At 38.7% G+C, this 22,321-nt stretch overlaps 2 protein-coding genes across 2 annotated transcripts in view; both read right to left on the bottom strand.

Moving 5' to 3' along the window:
• The window catches only part of pter (phosphotriesterase related), a 291,456-nt gene that overhangs the window by 177,997 nt on the left and 91,138 nt on the right, over positions 1-22,321 (bottom strand). The gene's annotated exons all lie outside the window — the stretch shown is intronic.
• gata6 (GATA binding protein 6) lies at positions 8,609-15,899 on the bottom strand. Its single transcript, XM_062429769.1, has 7 exons — positions 15,645-15,899; positions 13,983-14,894; positions 13,258-13,430; positions 12,211-12,336; positions 12,033-12,120; positions 11,837-11,934; positions 8,609-11,338 (listed from the first exon to the last, which is right to left on the bottom strand). Exons 2-7 carry the CDS (start codon positions 14,833-14,835, stop codon positions 11,177-11,179), a joined length of 1,500 nt encoding a protein of 499 aa, XP_062285753.1. The 5' UTR covers positions 14,836-14,894; positions 15,645-15,899; the 3' UTR covers positions 8,609-11,176.

The following is a 22,321-nucleotide window of genomic DNA, read 5'->3' on the forward strand; positions in this document are numbered from 1 at the left end:
ACTCCTTTTTTAAAGCTGTTTTGCAGTTTAACACTCTTTAACGTTCTCTACAATTAGGCATGTGAGAACAATGCTATGTGTATGTAACCTGTGAGTACATAGGTAAGCTTGGCTCTCTCTGTGTCAGCACCACCCAGGTTGCAAAAAAAAAAAAAAACAGTCCTCAAAGCAGTTTCCTTTAAGGAAATTGCTTTGTAATCATATGTCACAGACAAAAGAGAATATTTGTATGTGGAAAGGAGAGGAAAGAAATACATGAAACTGAATTCCTTATTCATGCAATTTAATTGAAAACTTAAACAACCAAATTGTGTGTCAAGAAAGACCATCTTGATGGTAAGATTTTTGAATCCAACCATCAGATTTCCAAGCAAAAAATAAAAAGTTTAAGGGACATATATTTTACAAGTGACAGATATACTTTGATTTAGAATAAACAATATTGGCATATTCTTAATGATGTACAGTATGTAATTCTCTAGTGTTAGAGCAGACACTCACAGTAGATCCACCTCCAACGTCACTGATCTGTACCACAGCAAAGAACAATAGAAAGTATTCACCTGATATGGTTCATGAAAGAATTTGTCACTTTCCATTGTGTTCTATTCTTTAAAAAAAAAGGCAAAATTCCAGATATTTCTAAAGAAAAAGTCAATGTTAAAAAAATTCCCCCTCTTAAAATGTTCCAGCCATGTTTTTGCGTCCATGTACGTCTTCACTTTCTCCTCCTTTTTCCTGTTTCCTAGTGAAAAACAGTGAGGGTGAGGCCTGGAGGTGAGTTTCAGTTCAAAGTTGAAAAGGGCACCACTGAAAAACCTTGGCAGGTATTCAACAAGTGTTGTGCATTTATGATAACAGTCAAGTTGACTTGGTGCTCTTGAACACTGGCTATAGATTTAATGTAACTGAAAAAAAAGAAAAGCAGAAAAAGAGATATGTCTGCTGTCTGCTGTCAAGGTCAGTTTGTACATTTATGTGCAGACTGTTTTGCTCAGTTTACATGGCTGTGGAAAGGCTATATAGCAAAGTTGCACCAAACAGCACAATATCTGTGCACATAATGTGGCCGGCCGGTCGAATTGTGCAGTGCAAGTGAAAGCTTGACCTCATAACTGCTTAGTGTTAATACGACAGGAATTCACTGGAATTTTGTTTTCATAAATGAGGACAGGAAAGAGTAACAGTGGAGGCATAAATCAGGGAATTTTTTCCCCACTCTCCTCAGAATAAGTGTAATAATAAACATCTCAGGCAGAGATTGATGTTGGATGGGCCTGACTGAAGGCACGTAGTAGCTAATCCATGAGCGGGCTGTGCCCACCTCGGGCACCGACTCTCCTCACAATTCCCACATTATTCGGGGCGAAGCAGGAAGAAATGACAGACATAATTTCCCTGTGATCAAACATTGTTGATCTGTGCATTAACACAACTGATGCAATCTGCACTGGGCACGAAATAATTGAACGTGCTGAAATTGGGAACTATTTTGAGGTATTTCCTCTCTTTAGAGCAGCGGGGCAGATTGGCTTAATTAAGGAGGGAAAAACAGGAAGTTTTAAAGTCACGTCTATAATTAATTGGTCGCCTCAGCCAAAGGGTCTGCCTGGTCAGGGGAGCACAAGGAAGCAGCTCTGTTGTTGAGCTCAGTCACTGGGTTCACATAAGACTTATATATACTGTGGAAAAGGAAGACTACAGCGTTGCATTTTTTATTTTTAGTTTGGGAAATGAACAGCGGTCTGTTTAAAGAAAATGCTCTATAATATCAGCTTTTCTTTGACATAATGGGCTTTGTCACTTGACTACAAACTGAAGTCATCGCAGGGCACTTGCTGAAATTACGTTGACGTGACAATGTCGTTGTACATGTCTCAGAAAAACATTAGATAAGGATTAGATAGATTAGGTTATCAGCCAGAAAAGTAATTTTCATATCAATTACTACTGAAATATATTTGTTATACACATAAAACAACATTGTCTAGACCACAGCCAGGCTGGTTTGTTAGGGAACACTGTAATAATAAGTCGCACTGTGATATTATGTGCTAGCAGGAAAAATGCTAGCAGATTAGCTCCATTGTGGTAGTGCTAGTTCAACTACCCCCTACGGTCATATGACACCTTGCGCAGATTGAAGCAGTCACTAGCTGTCATAACCTATGGAGGAAGTTCACAAAGGACAGTTTGGGTTGTAATTTTACTGACCGCTTTCATTTTCTCTTTCTAAAATAAATTTGACTGACCCGGGGATTTTTTTTACAACCTGTAAGATCATGTGACTACTTGTGTTTGTTGCCTCGTGGATCTATTTTAAGCAGTATCGTTACTTTCTAAGATGAATACAATGTTATCATAATCAATAGAAAATAAATTCTAAGTTGTAATAAGCTGCAGTGTTTCTTTGTATATTCAGTTCATAAGGAATATATAAAAGTCCAACCCTGTCTTTTTAGATAGGTATTTATTTTGTAAATTTGTAAGAAGTAAAAAAAAAAAATCTAGTTTCACTGTGGTGAAATTTTAATGAGCGGCTGTATCTTCTGTTTGGGAGTCTGCCATGCGTCAGCCTGTTATTTATTTAGGATGCTCATTTGGTTATCAGGAGTGTTCATAAGAGGTCTCAGCGGGGCGCCGTCCAATCAGCAGGCAGGAGGAGCCTCACTGGGCTCTTCTGTCAGGCTGCCTTCAGCATCCTGCAATTTATCCCCTGTCCTCGCTGTGTAGTGGCTTTGCTGCTATCTTGAGCTCCAGATGAAAATTTATTACATTTCAAGACTTCAGTGGGCCACATGGTGTTTACACAAGCATATCTCGTTCTGAGAGAGTGTGGGTCCAAAAGTCTGAGATGCTGTGTTGCATTCTGGGTAGGATCAAGGAGGGGCTGGTAAGAAAAACCCCACCAAACTACACTGAAGTTGACCGAGTGACTAAAGCTTTACTCCATGATTCTCTAGAAGTTTGGTGAGCTGAACAACCAATATCAGTCAGGAGGGCACAGTTTCCACTTATCGCGTCATCCAAGTCAAACATAGACACACAAACAAACACATCATAAGGCATGGAAACCACCTCTCTATGACTTGCTTTATTGTTCTGTCTCCTTGACATAACAACTGAAAAATTAAGATAACAGCAACGGAAATTAAACAATTTAGACAGATTCATAACAACTATTTTAACAAATCCACATGGTACATTTTCTCAGTTACATCTGCAAGTCCTCTCACAATCATAATTGACTTCTGATCATACATCACCAGGAGAGAATTGGCTCTCCCTGTCGAGGCAATGATCAGCATATTGCTTGTTGACATATGTTTAATTGATTAAAACAGGCCTGCTGTGATTTCACTGTGTTTTGTTTTTAGAGGCCACGGTTCTGACAGAAATACTCCGGGAAGTATTGCATTTGGCGGCGAGCTCAGGTTCCCATACGCGAGAGCACTGAGCTTAATTCAAAACGCCTTGGACACAAGGCTGACTGTCTCCTAGTAGGAGAGGAGAGATAGTCATAACCTTGCTCTGAACTCCCAAGAATCTCAGCGTACTGCTTGGATCGCAGCAGCAGAGAATACTTACACGAGTTACATGATTTAGTGGCTGGGTTTCAAAGCCCAGACCTCTTTCAGCAGGGAGCTTGGTAATGAAATAACTTTTCCATTAAAGAGTAACAGAGCTCAACCTGACACAGCTGGCATAGCATTGTCTAGTATTAGGGATTGATTTGGTAGTCAAATTGTGCCGAGCCTGTCACATACATCACATACTTCACACTGTGTTAGAAGAAACTTCTACCGTTAAAAGGGAGTTTACTAGAGAGTTGATAACACCAGAGCATAGCAGCAACATAGTTTTACAGTCAAAATATCAGTCACATTAACCATTTTGGTGTTATATTGGTTTATATCTATGTATTTGATTTATTTTTAGGGATAATTTCCTGAATCAAACAGCCTCAGCCTACATATGGCAGCCATCTAAGTTTGTACATTTTTGTCAGAATAACAATATTTCCTCAACATTTTCATATGAATATGTTTTAGCAGCTCTCTGTTATCAGCAGATCAACACAGATCAGAAATCACAAGTCAGTCATGAAGTTAATTATGCTAGCAGCGTGGCTCAGCCCGCCACTTTTGGTGTTTGTTTGAAAGAAATGTCACAACTACTGGATGAATTGCCATGAAATTTGATACACACATCCACATAATCCACATCATTTTAATTTGTCCATTAGCGTGCAAAACTAATGACATTCATCAACCTCAGCTGCACTTTTTGTTTTGTGCTAATTAGTGCTAGTTGCATTCCAACAAGCTAAACTGAGGGTGAACGTGATAAACATTATCTCTGCTAAACATCATCAAGTTAGCATTGGTGTCGCGAGCATGTTAACAACTTGACATTAATGCCAAATTTAAGACTTAAAAAAGGCGTTTGATACTATTGATCATAGTATATTAATGAATAAACTAGAGAGATATGGTATAAGAGGGTTAGCATACGTGTGAATGAAAAGTTACCTGGATGACAGATATCAATATGTGCAATTAAATCATGTAAAATCAAATCAATTGAAGGTAACTTGTGGGGTTCCTCTAGGGTCTGTGTTAGGCCCTAAATTATTCATATTATATATCAATGATGCTTTTGGGAAGTGCATTAAAGGCATAAGTAGGGGTTTGGGCATGTATCTTAGCCCTTTCAGAGCATTTATTCCAAGGCATCATCTATTTAAGCTTTGTAACAATCCAATCTGGGTCCCTTCCTCAATCTCATCATGGAAGGCAAAAAGATCTAAATGTGACGTCTTGAGTCATGATGCTATAGATGAAAAGTTTTTGGTTGTTATCCACAAAACAACACAAATGTCCACACTGCAGGTTGTCTGTCTTGAAGTAAAACATGTTCTATGCATCTTTTTGTAATTAGCTTTTGTAAACAATTAATCATAAAAAGAAAATGTTTGCACCCCACACTTATATCAAAATTTTACTCATCCACCCTTCACAACGACCTAGAATGTGTGTGTTTCTGTATACACAAGTGCAAGTGTACACTATTCATTGCAGAAAGTTCCCAGTAGCCAGCACCTTTAGAAGGAACAACAGACTGAACAAACACAGAACATGACCAACGTTTTCACTGCAATGACACGAATGAATCACATCATATTATTTGTTTTGAATGTTTGAATGCAGATCAAAGCGGAACCTCATTGACTGAGCTTCCAGTACCAGATACCAAAATATTCAATTACAGGAATATACATTTTCTAAATTTCTTGTAAAAGAAAATATCAATGAGTCTCAAATCAGCCGGTGCAGCCTTTGTCAATCACTCAGTTGAATTCAGTGTCTTAATTCATATATTGTTGACAATAGGGGTTGAAAGCTGACAATGGCTTTCTTTTGTGTTAATTTTACAGGTCAAAATTTGTTCAATAGAAACGGTGGCTTATATTCATTAAACTTAAACTAGTTTAGTTTTTTTAACTAGGTTTCTTTTCATTTATGCATCATCCTCCTATATTAGCTAGTTTTTTAGTTTGTCTTGTTTTTCAATTTTTATGCACAATATCAACTTGCCCACAGACTGAAGATTGGCTAAATATGACACATTTACATCAAATTATTATCGTGTGTTTTCCCTGATTGATAAATAAAGTAAAGCAAATAATGTGCATTTCCAACCCAGCATTAGATATTAGGCCCATATTTTATATTTAGGGTTGAATGGTTCCTTAATGTTGTTTCAAATTAAAGAGGGCAACAGGCACTATATGTGATGTGACATTTTATTGATATCATGATATGTAGCTGATATACTGTAGCATGACATACATCAATCATCAAAATTAACTGTGAAACTGTCAATGGAGGGCAAATGACCACACACGAATGTCAGTTTGGTTGATCAAAAATTCAACCAAATTACCTGACATTTTAAGATCACATTGACACAAAAATAATTTTAAAAAATCAAACTCTACCATAAAATAGTCTCATTAATCTACAACACTGCCCACATAGCTTAATACATCCACAGATATTAAAGTGATAGCTATACTGATAGATAAGTGGACCAGATATGAGCCTTAACATGACAAATCTACATTAAGCAGAGTTCATATGTTTACATTTTAATGTATTATTTACAACCCATTATCGGTTATATTATTCAGTCACAGCAGCTCACGATTCAGTTGTTATTGCAACAGCAATCGCTGGTCTCAAGTTATATTAACATAAAGATTACACAAAAAAGTCGTACACAGCGAGGCACAGATATTAAATTTTGTTGACAGAGGGCACTGGTATCATATCAGTGTTGAAATTATTATCAGGGGTGAAATATTTGGATGGTTGCAAAATTTAATCATATTTCAATTATTACTGACAGTTGAATTTTGTGAAAGAGCATCAAATCGAATAATTTATGTGAATAATAAACATTTCTTTCATTTGGACAGCTATCTGAGAGTTAAAAATTATGTAGTTTCCCAGCAGTAATGTGGTACGTGACAGCATTATGCTTGATCTCTTGTTTCCATAAAACCAGTTCAGCTTCTGCTTCACTGTCAGGTTAAAGGGTTACAAGTTGGCAAGGAAATTTTCCTTTGTCCACATAACAAATCCACTATCCTTTGCTTCTTTGCTCCTTTCCTCCACTTCCAAACTTCAATCATATCTCCCCATTAGATCCCATTCAGTATACAACTTCCTGGCATTTGTCATGACACACACACACACACACATACATGGTGTCATACATACTCTGACACACTCAGAGTCAGGCAAAGGACTTGTGTCCCACCCAGTGGTTTTCACGTTTCTCCACCAGAAGTGTCATTCGCTCCAACACCCAACCTTCCCTGAAAAGACTCCCACGGTTTCTGTAATTACTTAATTTGACTATACATAGTGATATGATATCATCATGACACTATGCGGAGCCAAGCATTTCAAATAATTTTGGTTTCAACAACTGTACTGCTGTTTTATTATTAGAGAGAGAGGAGTTACGCCACTACTTATTGTTTTGAACTGAACTTTACCCTTGCGTATAGCTTCATGTGAGTAAGACTGTCAGAGGTTATGACTGGGATGGAGGAGGTGCTTTTTTTCTTTCCTATACAGTTATGGATATGTTTGCTAAACCGAGGAGGTGAAACACTCTGTGGACAAAGCTTTGAAAGCACCAGTTGGCTTTCTATGAAACTGACATGGTGAATAAATCAAATAATAATCCAGAATGATGAAACGTTTACACACACAAACTCTTAATTTTCCAGTAGGGAAATCTTTTGATGGTACTCCACTGAGTCTCCACAAGCAGGACCAGCTATCATGTTTTTAAATGTTTTTTTCTCCCAGAATGTGCCCCCGTGTCTGTCGAGGAAACCCAAAAGGGCTGAGTCAGAGATCCCATCTCTTCCGGAGGCAGGGCCAGCGGTGTTCTCCTTTGAAAGGCAGCATGGAAAGATCAACGGGTATCTCCTGAGGGAGCTGCTGGGCTATACTATGCTGCTGCCCCATGGTCAAACAGCCCTGGGGCCTGCAGTCTGCTGCTGCTGCTGGGCTAGTCTGTGTTGTTTACTTTCAGAGGACTTTCAACCCTGCACAGCCATCAAGATCTCTGTATGCTCCCTCTTTCTCTCTCTGTGTGTGCCTCTGTTTCTGTCGCCCCCCTTTCCAGCTTTTGATCACCTACGCCATTCTGTCCCAAGGCTGCAACTCTGTGACAAACATTTCTAACTCTCCATCACTCTCACAGATAATAACTATAAGCTTGCCATTTGCATCCCTTTGTGCGAACATGGTTGTTGATGTGACCCTCACCTCGACACACATCTATCCAGATGAGAGCGCGGGGAGGATTTCTGCAATGTTGTGTTTATATTTCCTCCCTCGCAGCACCATGGATACCAGTCAGACAGTGCCAAGGTAGGGCCACTTCATAAATCCAGCAAGCTATAAATATTTGCTCGTGTTTTGAGTTCAACACTAGTTTGCATTTACATATCTAAAGGTGGTTCGGTGATTTAGCTGCTTGGAAGCTCAAGGACCTGTGCCCGGTGGTCTTTGTGTCAAATTGGGTTTTATATAACACCCAGCAGCAAATGAACACATACCAAACGTTTCCATTTCACTACTAACACTAACAATGAAGAATAAAAGTTTGTGATGAATGATCTTTGGCGAAAACAAATGACTGTAGTGGCTGTATCTTTCCAATCAGATGTCAAAGATTATTGATCTTCTGCTTAAGAAAGAGAAAGAAGTGCAATAACAACGCTCATCTCCAAAACGTGGATGTGGCTGTTGTGCAGTGTAGCGCATTCCTCAACACTCAATAAACTCGGCTAAATCAATGTGTCAAAGAGCAGACAGATAACGCTAAGCCCAGACATAAATCTTAACCATCTCCAAAATCTTTTCATGTGGTATTACTCATAGGCCATATTCGCTTAAGTACAGTAAACATTGTGACAGGTACTTTGAGCTGCTGGTTCAAGAGGACACAGGAAAGTGGATTTTGCTTTGAGCCTTTGTGGGGCCAGCAGAAAAGAAAAACTCTTAAGTAAAAAAAGCTGTCAGAAAGAGTAAAGGCTTGCTTTAATGAAACATAAGCAGAGTGTGGAAGCAAACCATCCAGAAAAAGCATGTTTTTTTATTTTATTTTAAATGCATTTTTTTTGATGATTTAATTTTTTTTTACCCTTTTTTTAGCTTCCGTCACAGCCATTTAAACATCTGAGGACACAAAGTGATCCAGTCTTTGTTCAGTCAGAGCAATGGGTAGGTAAGGCTGTGATTGCCACATACAGAAATATGCCTGAGTAATATTATCATTATGCAAGAACATCGGTTCTTTCCACAACTTCGAAATACTGATGCTCTTACTTTGAAACATAGGGTAAATGCAAGCTCATTCGCATCACCAAGACAATTTATTGGACTGCATTTAAATAAAAATAATTTCAGCAAGAAAAAAAAAACAACAGAAGTATTTAAACAAAACAATGCTAAAATAAACATTATATTTCCAAAGAAAATAAATAAGTCCAGAAGAATGAATGACATGCTCTTTTTTTGGATGAAGTATGTTAAATATAAGCATGTACCCCTTTTTTGCCAAGTTTAACATGTAACTGAAGCAAAGAATTGTTTTGTGGTCCGAAATGGCTATTTGCAACGAGACTCCACCCACAACTATTGCTGCAGGACATGGCTTACAGTGTGAAGAATCAAATATACCATTCAAATTTTTATGCCACTTATTCAGCTGTTAATTCAGATTGTTACCATGGCAAGGGATACATTTTGGAGGGGGGAAAAAATGTCAATTGTCCACTTTTATGCTTCATCATGTTAAACTATTAGGTCATTACACTCCCTTTAATCCTTACATGGATTAGTCAAAGGCATCACCGCAGCATGGATTTGTTCAGAGGTGACCTCACGCTTCACTTTGCTTTAATTTTAGTGTAAAAATGATGCAACAGATTGTGTGCAGTGTGGAAGGTTTATAGAGTCAGTCAGGTAAAGCAGCCAACAGTCTTCTTTTGCAGTTTATGTCTTGTAACATAAAGGTCAGTGTGTATAAGCCCACAGCTATTCTGGGTGTGCTTTGTTCAAACAAGCCATTGAACTGCTTCACGTGTAAAAGAGTTTTTGTAGCTCTGCTCTTAGTCCACCATGGCTATAAGAATAGTACCTTAAAGGACGGGTTTACAATTTTTCAGGTCTGTCCTAAAATAACAGTCATGTGCCCAAATAAACACTGACACTTTTTTTTTTCCTGTAATCAATCACTGTTCATACTGGCCATTAGAAGACCCCCTTCTTAATGCACTTTCAATGCAAGTTTATTTGAAGCTCATAAGACTTCACTCATCCAAATTAGTCAGAAGCTTTCAATGTTTCAACATCTTTTTAGTGCTAAATTGCCTCTTTCTGATATTATCCTTCAACAGGTAGTTCAACAGGAAAACATTCACTGTGGAAACACAAAGAGGATTTTTTTTAACTAAAACGACTGGGGAAGATATCCTCTTTATTTTACTACCTCAGACAATTGAAGCCTAATATTATCTTAAGATAAACCTTTGAATACATTTTTATTAAAAACAAGGACTGTCCCTAATCACTCACACTGTAATCACATTTGGAGGGGATCTTCTGATGGTCAGTATGAACAGGAAGAATAATTACAGCTAAAAAAACCTATTTCAGTGTTCATTTCAGCAAATGACTGTCGTTGTAAGACAGACTTCAAAAATTGTGAATCTGTCCTTTACTGTTACCCAACAGCCTACAACGTTTCAATATTAAAAATTAGTCTGGAAAAAACTGATTATTTGCATTTTTTGAAAATAATTAAACAAAAACACTAGATGACACAGTCATTGATACCCTGTTTAAACCAAACTAGTTTCAGTCAAATACAGTAAGAGCTTTCAGTGGAAAACATGTGCATATTCAACACTACTGTACTATTTAAAAACAACCACTTAAAAAGAAAAAAAATTAGAAAAGAAGACATCAGAATGGTTTAACTTCTACTCTATATTGATATCTTTATTAACAATCATAGCCATGTTTTCAACAATGGAAGATTTATAAATATTTTTTTTTTCTTTTGATTCATAAAAGTTGTCTTGGCACTTGTGGTGTGATTCCAGTTGTGGAAAGAAAAAACAAAAAAATCTTAATGTTCTTATAGAATATAGCGCTTTATGAAGCACCGGGATCCAATCACCAGCGTTTTCTTCAGAGAGGAAATCCATTATATACACGATGGCTTTCGTTTGAGAACCAACATCTGGTTCTGTGCCATGGATGGAAGAGATATCGAGTGCACGATAGGTCCAGAAACCATCCACAGCCCGGCCACCTGATTGATCATCTGGCCTCATCCCAGAAGATTCCCTTTGTGTTTTTTTGTAAGGCAACAAGATCCCCCACACCAATCTGAAACCCTCATATTCCACACTCGGTTCAAGCTTGAAGTGTGACTGAAGGTCACCCTTCTTTTCCATCTGTCCAACTCTTCTTGTATCAGCTGTGAGGAAGGAAAAAACATTGCCCCCGAATACTTCCACACTACTTAACATCCAGACAGAGGGTCCAGGGAAATGCTGTCCTCTCAAAGATTTTGATGTTCAAGCTAAAGCCAAGGGGCACCAGGGTTCACCCCTCACTGGAGCTACATCTGAAGGCTGGGACAGACTCACGCTGGTGTACAGGCCGTCCTGTCCCGGGTACTTCACCGCTGATCCAGAGCCTGTTCCCTCCCCTGAGCTGGACAGCACAGATGAACTGACCTAAAGCACCAGAGGACAGAGTATTAGTCCCGAGCTGTGTTTGAAAAGCAAGATGTTGCTTGTGTAATGTAAAATAAGCATTTAGCCTTATTTGGAATTTGTGACTGGTGTTAGGACTGGGATGCCACTTGAATGACACAGCTGAAAAAAGCACCACATCCTGAGCAATGTGAAACTCATCTTAATTTAATATAATATGGTGGCACATTCTTCATTATAGCAACAATCATCATCCCAGAGGAACTGTTAGCTATCATGAGGGTTTTTTTTTTTTTGCCAAACACCTGCTGTTGCAAAGAGTATGTGAGATAATACCTTGTGAATATATTGTGGGAAAAGTTTCACATATAAAAAAGGGCAAGAATTTGATGTCTCAGATTATAAATCCTACATAGGCCTACACATTTTTTATTATTTGACTGTACCAAATTAGACAAATTATATGGGCTAAGCTGAAAGTATTTGATGCTCTAATTCAAAAAATATTTGTAATCTTACCCCTGACACCTGCGCAGAGGGAGAGCTGGTTTTTGAGCAGTCCTCAGAATTGGATGAAGAGGTGGACGTGGGAGTCATAGACACAGCGTTGTTATTTCCTTTAAAAATATATATATAAAAGAAACGTTGTTAATGTATTCTCATAAAAGCAGCATTTTGATTAGAATTAGTCACACTCATAGCTGCAGTAACTCACCAGAGGACCCCTTCGTTTTATTCAAGGTTTTCGGCTTTCTTTTTCTTGTTTGGATTCCCTCTTTCTTCATGGCGAGTGGCCGAGGTACCTGCAGATAATTTAATCGTTTTTAGTGATGCTAAAAATAAAAAAAGAAGACATTTTTAATGGAATATGAAATGAAAAAAGTTGGACTCACCCCGTGTAATTTCGTGTAGAGTCCGCACGCGTTACACACCGGCTCCCCCTCTGCGTTTCTGCGCCACAAAGTGGTCGTGCTGGTTTGACAGTTAGCGCAGGACAGGCCGATCCTTCTGGACGTTGACTGGTAACAGATGTAACATACAATTAATCATTATAATCAGTACATTACTAGAGAACAGGTTTGTCAAACTGACGTGACTTGGAATAGTTGTCTTTAGCCTAATCTCAATTTTGTGTTTGTTTTTTGTTTTAAGTGAAATACACACTCAAAGTATTTAATAACAATCCGGCCATTCACTGCCTATTTCCTATTAATAACACATTGTCTATTATGATGTCAATTAAGCTGCCTGTTTTTTAACAGGATGTTCCTTTTCATGGAGTGATACGTGACCAGGTTTCCCCACTAAAAACTATGCGTAATGCTGCGCGTAATGGCACCAGGAAGAGATTTAACCTTATTGTCGGTTCACTCCTTCATAGAGTGACAGAAATTAAGCGAATGATTGATTATGTTAGTAAACGCCCTCCATTTAGAGATGGGTTTGGTCCAATTAAATCAGATACCTCAATTAATTTAAAACCTAAACTGTAAAAAAAAAATTGCTGCATTTAAAAGCCTTCTTCGTCATCAAAATTAATTTACATGACTGTTGACTGATAAATTATTATTATTAATGATCATTGTGCTAAATGATTGGACACACTATGTGTCACGATTTTCCACAAAAAGACACATGTGTGTGTGTGGGTTTTTTTTGTTTGTTTGTTTGTTTGTTTGTTTTTGGTTGTTTGGTTGTTTGGTTGTTGTTGGTTTTTTTTTTTTTTTTTTTTACAAATATCTGCATATTTTTTAGCATCAACCACAGATATATTAAAAAAAAACATTTAAACAACAAAAATATAAAATACAAATTGGTACATGACCTAAGGGTCTTCTTTCATGTAAGCATACTATGAATATCCTCAGTGATGACCTCTCCAGCTCGACGTTTAAAATAACTAGGCAGGAAATGGAGCTGTTAAGTGGTCCCCTGCTTACCGTCCGTTTCTGTGGTTTAATTAATGGCCGGCTCAGCCCATTCATTTTGCTGTAAAGGCCGCAGGCATTGCAGAGAAAGTGGCCCGTGCCGTCGCGCCTCCAGAGCGGCGTGGAGATGGAGCCGCAGTTGACGCACTCTCTGCTCTCCCCCATGTCATCCAAAATCTCTGAAACTGAAAAAGAAACGGTGAAAAATCAGCCACACACACACATGCACAACTTTTAAACATAAAAACTGCCACAGGGGAGTTTATTTCAGCGGGCACCCATGTGTCAGGTGAATTTGATAAAACATTGACACAGATTTTAAATATTTAAAGAGTATAGACAGTCTGATTAAAATACATTTTAAACCTTACACTTTCAGTATCGCCGTACTTTGTTAAACGTTTATGACGATTTATATTTATATTTAAGTTTGACACAGGCTATTTGGGTCAGTTCGGCCTGCGTGGACGCGCACACAAATAGCCCGATTTTTATAGGAATGACACGGTCTCTCGGGCGAAATTCATCATCATTTCAGAATATTTATTATGGTAGCCTACTTTATTTTAAACTCTTCAGAAATACTTTTTTTTTTTAGCTCTGACCTTAACAGGGAGACCACGTTATGTTCAAAACAGAGCCCAATGGAGCATTAGTGGATAACGGCTTTTAATCATTTTCGCTGCACCCCAGACAGTGAGCCTATTATTTCCACCAGTGTTTTGCATTTTTCTTACCTCCATTTGGTCCTCGAATCAAGGGCGCACCTCTGCTCTGCAAGGTGTGCAGCATCGTGTTATCAAAAGGTCCCCCGGGCCAAGGCGAGGACAACTGGGACAGCTGTGGTGCCACATAAGGAGAGTATGGATTCGGGTATGCTCCGTTGAGGGGCCGAGAGAGGCCGTACTGGTCTCTGCTGCTCACATTCAGCGTATTACTGTAGCCGGTGTCCCTGGGCGTCCCGTTATTCATGGGCGGGCTTGGAGGGTAGTGGAACCGGCTGGAAGTGTGCGGGCTCCCGGTGCTGTACGAAGGGCTCTCCGGGGTGGACTGCGACCAAACCGAGTGGCTGGAGACGCCGTGGCTGGGCTGCGCGGGGCCGCTGGCTTGCAGATAAGAGAGGCTGGGTATCATGGAGCCCACCCGGGAGCTGGGCACATATACGGGAGAGTTGGGGTTGGAGTGCATATAACCGCCAGAGGAGGAATCATATCCAGTCTGGCTCTGGGCTGCGGCGATGGCCAGTGTTTGGTACATGTCGGATGGGTCCACTAGCAAGCTCGCCTTGTGCGCTCCGCTGGAGAGGACGAGTTTGCTGCCCTGGTCTAAATCCGTAAACAGCGGGATGTCCTCGGTGTTCAGGGTGTTGTTATGGTGTCCGAAGTGAACGTAGGAGTGTAGTGATCTGCCGTCGGAGCGGCGATGCCCTAGTGAGTCAAGCTCGCTCGGAGGCGCCGGTGTCCTCAGCTCATCAGGGGTGTGACCGTCCCTCCTGCTGTCACCGGGCAGGTAGGTCTGTTCAGCCGGTGACCCTGGGCTGCTGGATACTTCTCGCTTCACCATGGACCAGCTGTTATTGCCCAGGTCCATCCAGGAGCACTTTCCATACACCGTAGGGGTTAACAAAAATGGTGAGGGAGTCGTCTACCCTGAAACAAAGATTTGGAATCGTTGTGTTAATAGGAAACTGAGAGGAAAATGAGTTTTACTAGTGTGGCGCAAAGTTACGGACACCAAAACATCCCAGTAGAAACTCACCAAGTTTCTAGAATGACGCACCACTGATGTACGGCTTGTTTTCATCTTTAAACGCGCAGATTATATTTCGATAATTAAAAAAGACCTAACAAACTATATTTGATGATTAATTTCAAAGCTCATATCATCTGTTCAACTCCAATAAAACACACCCAAACCACAGTGACTACCATACAACCCCATCAAGCGCTCTTAAGAGGCACTGGATCCATCCGTGTCAAATCCCTGTCCTCCCCCACACACACACACACACACACACACACACACACACACACACACACACACACACACAGAGAGAGAGAGAGAGAGAGAGAGAGAGAGAGAGAGAGAGAGAGAGAGAGAGAGAGAGAGAGAGAGAGAGAGAGAGAGAGAGAGAGAGAGAGAGAGAGAGAGAGAGAGAGAACAGATAGGAAACAAAACGCAATATGTCTTCACAGCAAAAGAGATAACCGTTTGATAAGACCCAAAACAGATAAGAGCCGAGAGGCAGGCTGGAGCGATAAAACAATAATGCCCCGAAATGATGATTTAGATCCTGCTAGTCACACCGCCAGATGTTCATACCAGCTCTGTGTGTCATGAGAGAGAGAAAAAAGACAGTGAGTGGGGAAAAAAGAAGAGACATTAGACGCTTTTCATACCTGTTAGTTAGTCGTGTGCCATAAGTCTCAGGCAAAGTCCGTAATAGTGAGCCTCTGCTTCTCCTGGAAGTCTAATGGGAAATGCTGCTGCGCTCTGACGAGGTTTATGAGAGGAGGTGCTTCTGGTGGCTGAGGCTGCGGGAGGCGGACCAATCATGTGAAGCGTGAGCGGCTGGAAACACGATGGGGGTGCCAGCCTATGAACTCCTCCAATCAATCACTGCGCATACAAGAACGGAGAGAAAGATCCAGTCTGAAAACTTACAACACTTTTCAAATGCAAACATGTTTCAGAGGCTTTTTGAAGAAGATTATTGTGGACAGAGATAGAGCTCCGCCTCTCTCGGCTGTTTTAGCTCTTTCATTTTTGCCAAATGTTGTAATTCCTGATCAATTAATATTCATTCTCGTGAGCCTAAGTGTGTAAAAGTTTTGATTTATACGTTTATCTAATTTTGCCTTATAGTATTTTGTTGTTTTGCTTGATAAACGCCGGTTAAAGAGTCATATATACAAAACCTTGTGTTGGTGAGTTACTACAAATAAAATGACTTAACTTAATTAATGAGGTATTTCTACTTTAATTGAGTGTTCCCAAATTATTTTACAGCCTACTTATACTGAACCACATTTCAGAGTGAAGTATTATTCGTTTTATTCCCTACATTTGTCTGACAGCTGTGTTTTTTTGTTTTGTTTTTTAAACTTTACTGGTTGATTTTACAAACAAGACTTGATCAGTTATTTTAAAAATGATACATTTAACAGTATTAATGTAGTTAAAATAAAATCTACCTGGAAAACTACAACAATGCAATAAATGTATTATTAAACGTAATCATGTAAGACAGTATACAAAAATAGCTAAAACAACCATAGCTCCCGTTTGTCTTTAAAACTGAGTCACTTTTATAAAATAAAAAAAAGTACATTTTATAGATAGTACTTCTGAATGAGTCCGATTGTTTTGCGTGTTTGTTTGTTCCTTGTTTGGGTTTTTTTTTTTTTTTTACAGTACAGTACTGTTTAAATTATACTTTTATATTTGGCTTAATTGCTCAAAACAAGGACAAAATGTCATGTCTAAACGAATTGAGATTACTTTTAATGCATAACTAAGTTCACAATTAGACCAAGATAATACTGATCATTGTGTGGAAGAATATTAATCAATTATTACAAAACATTTCTCAAAGGGTCACGTGAAACATTTAATTCATTGCTGTTCTGTGATGATCTTGATCCGAGGCCTGTCTTGATCATGGGCTTCCCCTCTTTGTTGATTCTCTATATTCACCACAGTGATCAATAAACCGCCTCTTAATTAGTTTATTTAAGTCAGACGCTTCTATTCAGGATTAAATGGCTTCATCTGTGTAAGAAGCACAAACTCTCAGCACCTATGAGAGGAGATTCACTTTGAACCGCGATGATTCGTTCAGCCTGAATATACATCGCGGGTGATTGAAGTGATCAAAAGTATCCAGGTGTCAATTGAATCATTCACACTCGTTCACATGTCTCTTCGTGCGCGTTCACGGAGCTTAACAAACAGCTCTTTCGGTTCATCACACTGGCGAGCATTCAAGCAGGTATTTGTGTCTGTTTACATTTTGTCTGGGTGGGAGATAACTGAAGACTGAACTGAGCACTCCACCATTTACAACTAATATTACTACTAATATTAGTGCTAATATTACTGCTACAACTGCTACCAACAGACTAAAGCGAGGCCTGTGTGGACTTCAGCATTTATCAGTATTTATTTAAGTATTATTTCACTTATGTTTTAAAATGTTGTTACACTCCATGTCTTTTATGTTAAGCCCTTAACATTCCCTCTGTGTTTGAATGCTGTTATACAAATAAACTTGCCCTGCTTTCCCTCACCACTATTCCTACTACTGCTACTAGTAGCCCAGCACTATCGCTGCTACAATACGGCATGTACTGATAGATGCATAGCTGGACTCCATGATTTACAGCTAATTGACTGCACGTGTTTTTATCACTATATTAAATGATTAAATACTAAATAAAATAATATTAGTACTTCTACTAAGACACTCAAAGAAAACAACAATACTATTAGTACTAACAACACAACTACACCATCTGTCTGAACTGGAAGCTATTAATATTGCTAATATACATGAATATAGTCCCAAATTACTAATATTAATTCAAAACATTCAAATTCAAATTCAATATTACTTTATTTATGGCTGCTACTCTTTTAATATTGTTATTACTACTATTGCAACTATTCCCAAAATACCACAACTGTTTTTGTGACTATCTGTTGCTAGTGAGTGTTACTGCTAGTGAAAATAATTTTATCATTACTAATATTGCTACTACTGTCAGTACTTCTACTAATAATATTATTATTGTTACTATTGTTACTGCCACTGATGCTACAATACTATAACTAATACAGTTACTTTCAAGCACCTCTAAAATAATGCTTTGATGCAACTACTGTATTTAGCATTTATTTATTTTTTCGGTTCTGCATGTGTAAATGTATTGATGGGTCAGTGCTGAATAAAATCATAGTATTAATTCTACTAGTAGGCCTAATATACTTGTAAGATAATTCTACTGCAGCTGCATACTAAGACTTACTGCTGTTGTTATCTCTATTATTACTGTTGCTCTAAAAGCCACCACTGCTTCTACTTTTGAAACTACTTTTTCCTCCTCTGAATGACTTCATTTGCACAAACCGGAGTTGTGTGTGTGTGTGTGTGTGTGTGTGTGTGTGTGTGTGTGTGTGTGTGTGTGTGTGTGTGTGTGTGTGTGTGTGTGTGTGTGTGTGTGTGTGTGTGTGTACCTGGGATGCATCTGATAGTATGTGCCACATAACTTTATATGCGTATAAAATCACTTTCAGGAAGCATATAGGCTACTTAGTAAAACGGAGAGGGGGTTTTGGAAGATGTGATTTCATCAGAGGGAGTAAACCAAACCATGCAGCTACTGTCTCCCATCACATCGTTCCAGCTAAAGAGTAGTTGTCAGTTAAGTGTGAAACAAAATCCTGTTGCTGTTGTTTTTTCTTTCTTTCTTTTTTTCCCTTTCTTTTTCTGCTGAGCCTCGAGTTGATGAATGAGTTGTTTTTGCAATGATGTCAAAGTGTGCTGCCCTGACACACGGAGCCTGTGAGGAGACGCCGCCCTGTCTCCACCTCACCCATAGACACTCAAACACTGCGGGCCAGCATGAGCAGCTGATGTGGAAACTGCAGAGACAGGCTGATAATTCAATTATCCAATTATAACACGTTCGCCAAAAAACAACAACAAACAAACAAACAAACAAGCAAACAAACAGAAAACACATTTTGAAACGTATATTTTGTAAATGAGACTCACTAATAACTAAATAACTAAAGAACAATAAATTAAATATTGGATCCCAAACGGAATATTGACAAAACATTTTAATATTATAAAAAGTAGTTTATTCGTTTCGTTATAGAAAAACTCAGCGTCGATAACGATAGTAATGATAGTAGTAGTAGTAATAATAATAATAATAATAATAATAATAATAATAATAATAATAATAATAATAATAATAATAATGATGATAATATTAATAATAATAACAATAATAATAATAACAATAATAATTAATAAAGAGACAAAATCCAATAAATCCTCATATTAGTTTGAATTTTAAAGCTCTCTTGTGTCTGTAATATTGATCTCAGTTGTTTGTTTTAGTTTTTTGTACAGAGGAGATGATGTCCACATTTAAAAAAAAAAAAAATCTAAATACTGTTTGTATCTTTCAGGAGGTGTGCAGGCTAATGGCCACCGCTCCTCTTCAGGTGTCAGAGCCTTATGTACCGACTTGATAATGATTATCTCCAACACTCAAGCACCTGTTACAGCCCGCTGCTCTGTCCCCGTTGAGCCAATACTGTTGCAATATGCATGATGTTAATGGAGATAACGAGGAGCAGGAATAACGTTGAGGTCTGAAAGTGTTCATCATCAATGAGTCTGCTGATTATTGCGCAGCTGTTTCACATCTCACCTCTGGCCTGCATGCTGTCAGTGGATTTGTGACTCAGCCGCTGAGAGTTGAAATGCAGTTTTGATTTGGTGCAGTCAGTTGCAGCTGATACTGACTTTTAACACGCTTTATACAGCATACAATAGGCCGTGGAAATGTATTTGATGCCGTGATGATTAATGAGAAGCAACTGAACATATGAGCACTTAAACATGCAGGAATGAGACTCAGTCCTCGCTTTAATCAGCAATGAACTGTACTTTGGCGCAATTTATGATATTGTCGTTTGTATTTCACACATAGGCTAATGTGCAGTTTGTTATGTGGGGGGCTTGTACAGAAATCCAAATTAAAATAGTTGTTTTTTTCGCAATTAACAATTTTCACTATAATGTTGCACATTTTCTATAGATGTATGTTCCTTTTTCTTCGATTAAAATTAAACGTGCATTTCATTACTAATATTTTTTGCAGCATGATGTGCAATACGAGGAGCCTGATGATCTTTACTGCTTTTTGTTTTGTCATAAAGGAAATGTTCAATCCAGCTGTATGTATCTCACATTAAAAATGAGACATAAAATACTTTATTCTTATCTAAGGTATGACAGCTCTTATGAGTTGTTTTCATTTCGTGGTTATGGTAAGTGACACAAATCTTTGATGAGACAAGTGCATTTTATAGGTATGACATCATTTTCAGGTGATGAATGATTCTTTTCTGAAACAGACAGTGAAAGACTCAGTTTTGAGTGAAATACATACTCAAACAGCAATGCACATCCAGTAGGTTGTTAAATTGGAAGTCTTCTTAAAATATTGATTTATGAAAAACTGCTTTGAACAATGTTTTATAATTATGTTTTCAACCATAAACTATCAATTATTATAAGTTATAAGTTTCCCCTCTGTCCTCACATGTATATCCACACTAGGTGTTTCAGTTCACTTCAGTCTAGATCAATTTAAAGGAAATGTTCAGAATTTCTGCCAATTTCTGTTACATTTGTCACAGCACCTGTAAAATCCATTTCCTGTATTTATTACCTCCACACCTTGCTGACCTATTTGCTCTTATTTTATGGAAGACAGCAGTTAGGTTTTATACCTGCACAAGTCTGTATCTCTGTGTCTCCCGCTGAATGGCTGCTTTTCCAGAGCTGCTGCTGCTGCTGCTGCTGCTGCTGCTGCTGCAGCAAAGGCTCCTGGGAGGCCGTGAGCGTCAGACTCTCCTGTTTGAAGTGGTAGATGATTAAACGAGGCCGTGACAGGTGTAAAAGCAACCTTTGTCATGTTGGACATGGACTGTCCTTGCTTCCTCGGCTCGCCCACAACGGAACGCCCTGCTCACCTGCCTCATTATACTGTGTGTGTGTGTGTGTGTGTGTGTGTGTGTGTGTGTGTGTGTGTGTGTGTGTGTGTGTGTGTGTGTGTGTGTGTATGTGTGTGTGTGTGTGTGTGTGTGTGTGTGTGTGTGTGTGTGTGTGTGTGTGTGTGTTGGTTTATTATCTGGAGGGGAATGGAGGCTGCTAACAATCCAGCACCATTACACTCACTTTCAGCACGTGTTGAATGAATGACAAGTACATTCCTCCTCATTTAAGAAGTGAAAGCTTGTTGTCTGTGTATTTACGGTCCTGGCTCAGTGCTGCCCAGACAAACTCGGCAAAAAGAAGATGAAGTGTCACAAATGATGGTACACACACTCCTGGGAAAGGGACTAGTGTCTGGAGAAAGATGGAGGCACATTTATCTGTGTTCTTGTGGGCTGTTATTTGTGTCTCCAGCAGCTCCAGTTTATCACTTCAGTGTCTGTTGTCATATCAGCATGACACAAGCTTCAGGGTTTATTTGACCTATTGTCATAACTTTGGCTCCAATCATGTATCAAGCATATTATGTGTTATTATATTATGAACTCTTTTTATCATTTGTGCTGCTCTTGTCTTTTTCCCTTGAAAAAGAAGTCTTGATATCAGTGGGAATATGAAGATTAAACACAGGTCAAACTTCACTTTAAACTTTGCTTGTAATTAATTTAAGATTGGATATAAGATACAGAGTTTGTCCTGGTATCATGCAGAGTTGAAATTCAAACAAAGCTTATAGAATAAGCTGAGGCTAAGCACATTTCTCTGTAATATGAAGGATTAAAGGGATTAGTAGAGCAAAGTCATGCTGGATGTTAATTATAATATCAATTTGCACATTTTCAGTTTGTGCTTAGTCATATTGGATGTGGGATTAAGTGGATAAAGGAGAAGGATCTCTTGCTGTAAGGGATAACGAAATGAGTTTGTACAGTTTTTAAGCTGTGCTTCATTGTATTGGATGTTGATTTTTCAGCTTTCACAAGGCATTACGCCTCTTTGGCAAGTAAAATCAAAGTCCATTTGTCTTTGAATGACTATTTTTAGATATCCTGTGATGTGGATCGATGACAGAAAGCTTCACTGATGCCTTGTGGACACAGAAAAGTGAATCCTTACACACATAGGAAACCGAATTTTCAGTTTTTCTGGATCAAAGCATAAAACAGAGACAGAAGTCTCATGACTCATATTTTTTGGGAAAAAACAATTGATGAGTATGTAATTTCTTGGAGACAGGATTGGGCAAACCCACGACTAAGAGCAGGACAGTTCCTGTGT

This window comes from Scomber scombrus, chromosome 11, assembly GCF_963691925.1.
Source record: "Scomber scombrus chromosome 11, fScoSco1.1, whole genome shotgun sequence".
Lineage (NCBI taxonomy): Eukaryota > Metazoa > Chordata > Actinopteri > Scombriformes > Scombridae > Scomber > Scomber scombrus.

Bases quoted from the DNA above. Each gene is read 5' to 3' on its own strand.
- gata6 (XM_062429769.1), bottom strand. From the start codon at position 14,835: ATGGACCTGGGCAATAACAGCTGGTCCATGGTGAAGCGAGAAGTATCC. The intron at 12,337-13,257 runs GTAAGCAGGGGA...ATCTGTTACCAG, and splicing joins TTAAACCACAGAAACGGACG to TCAACGTCCAGAAGGATCGG. The intron at 11,935-12,032 runs GTGAGTTACTGC...ATATTTTTAAAG, and splicing joins TAAAACGAAGGGGTCCTCTG to GAAATAACAACGCTGTGTCT.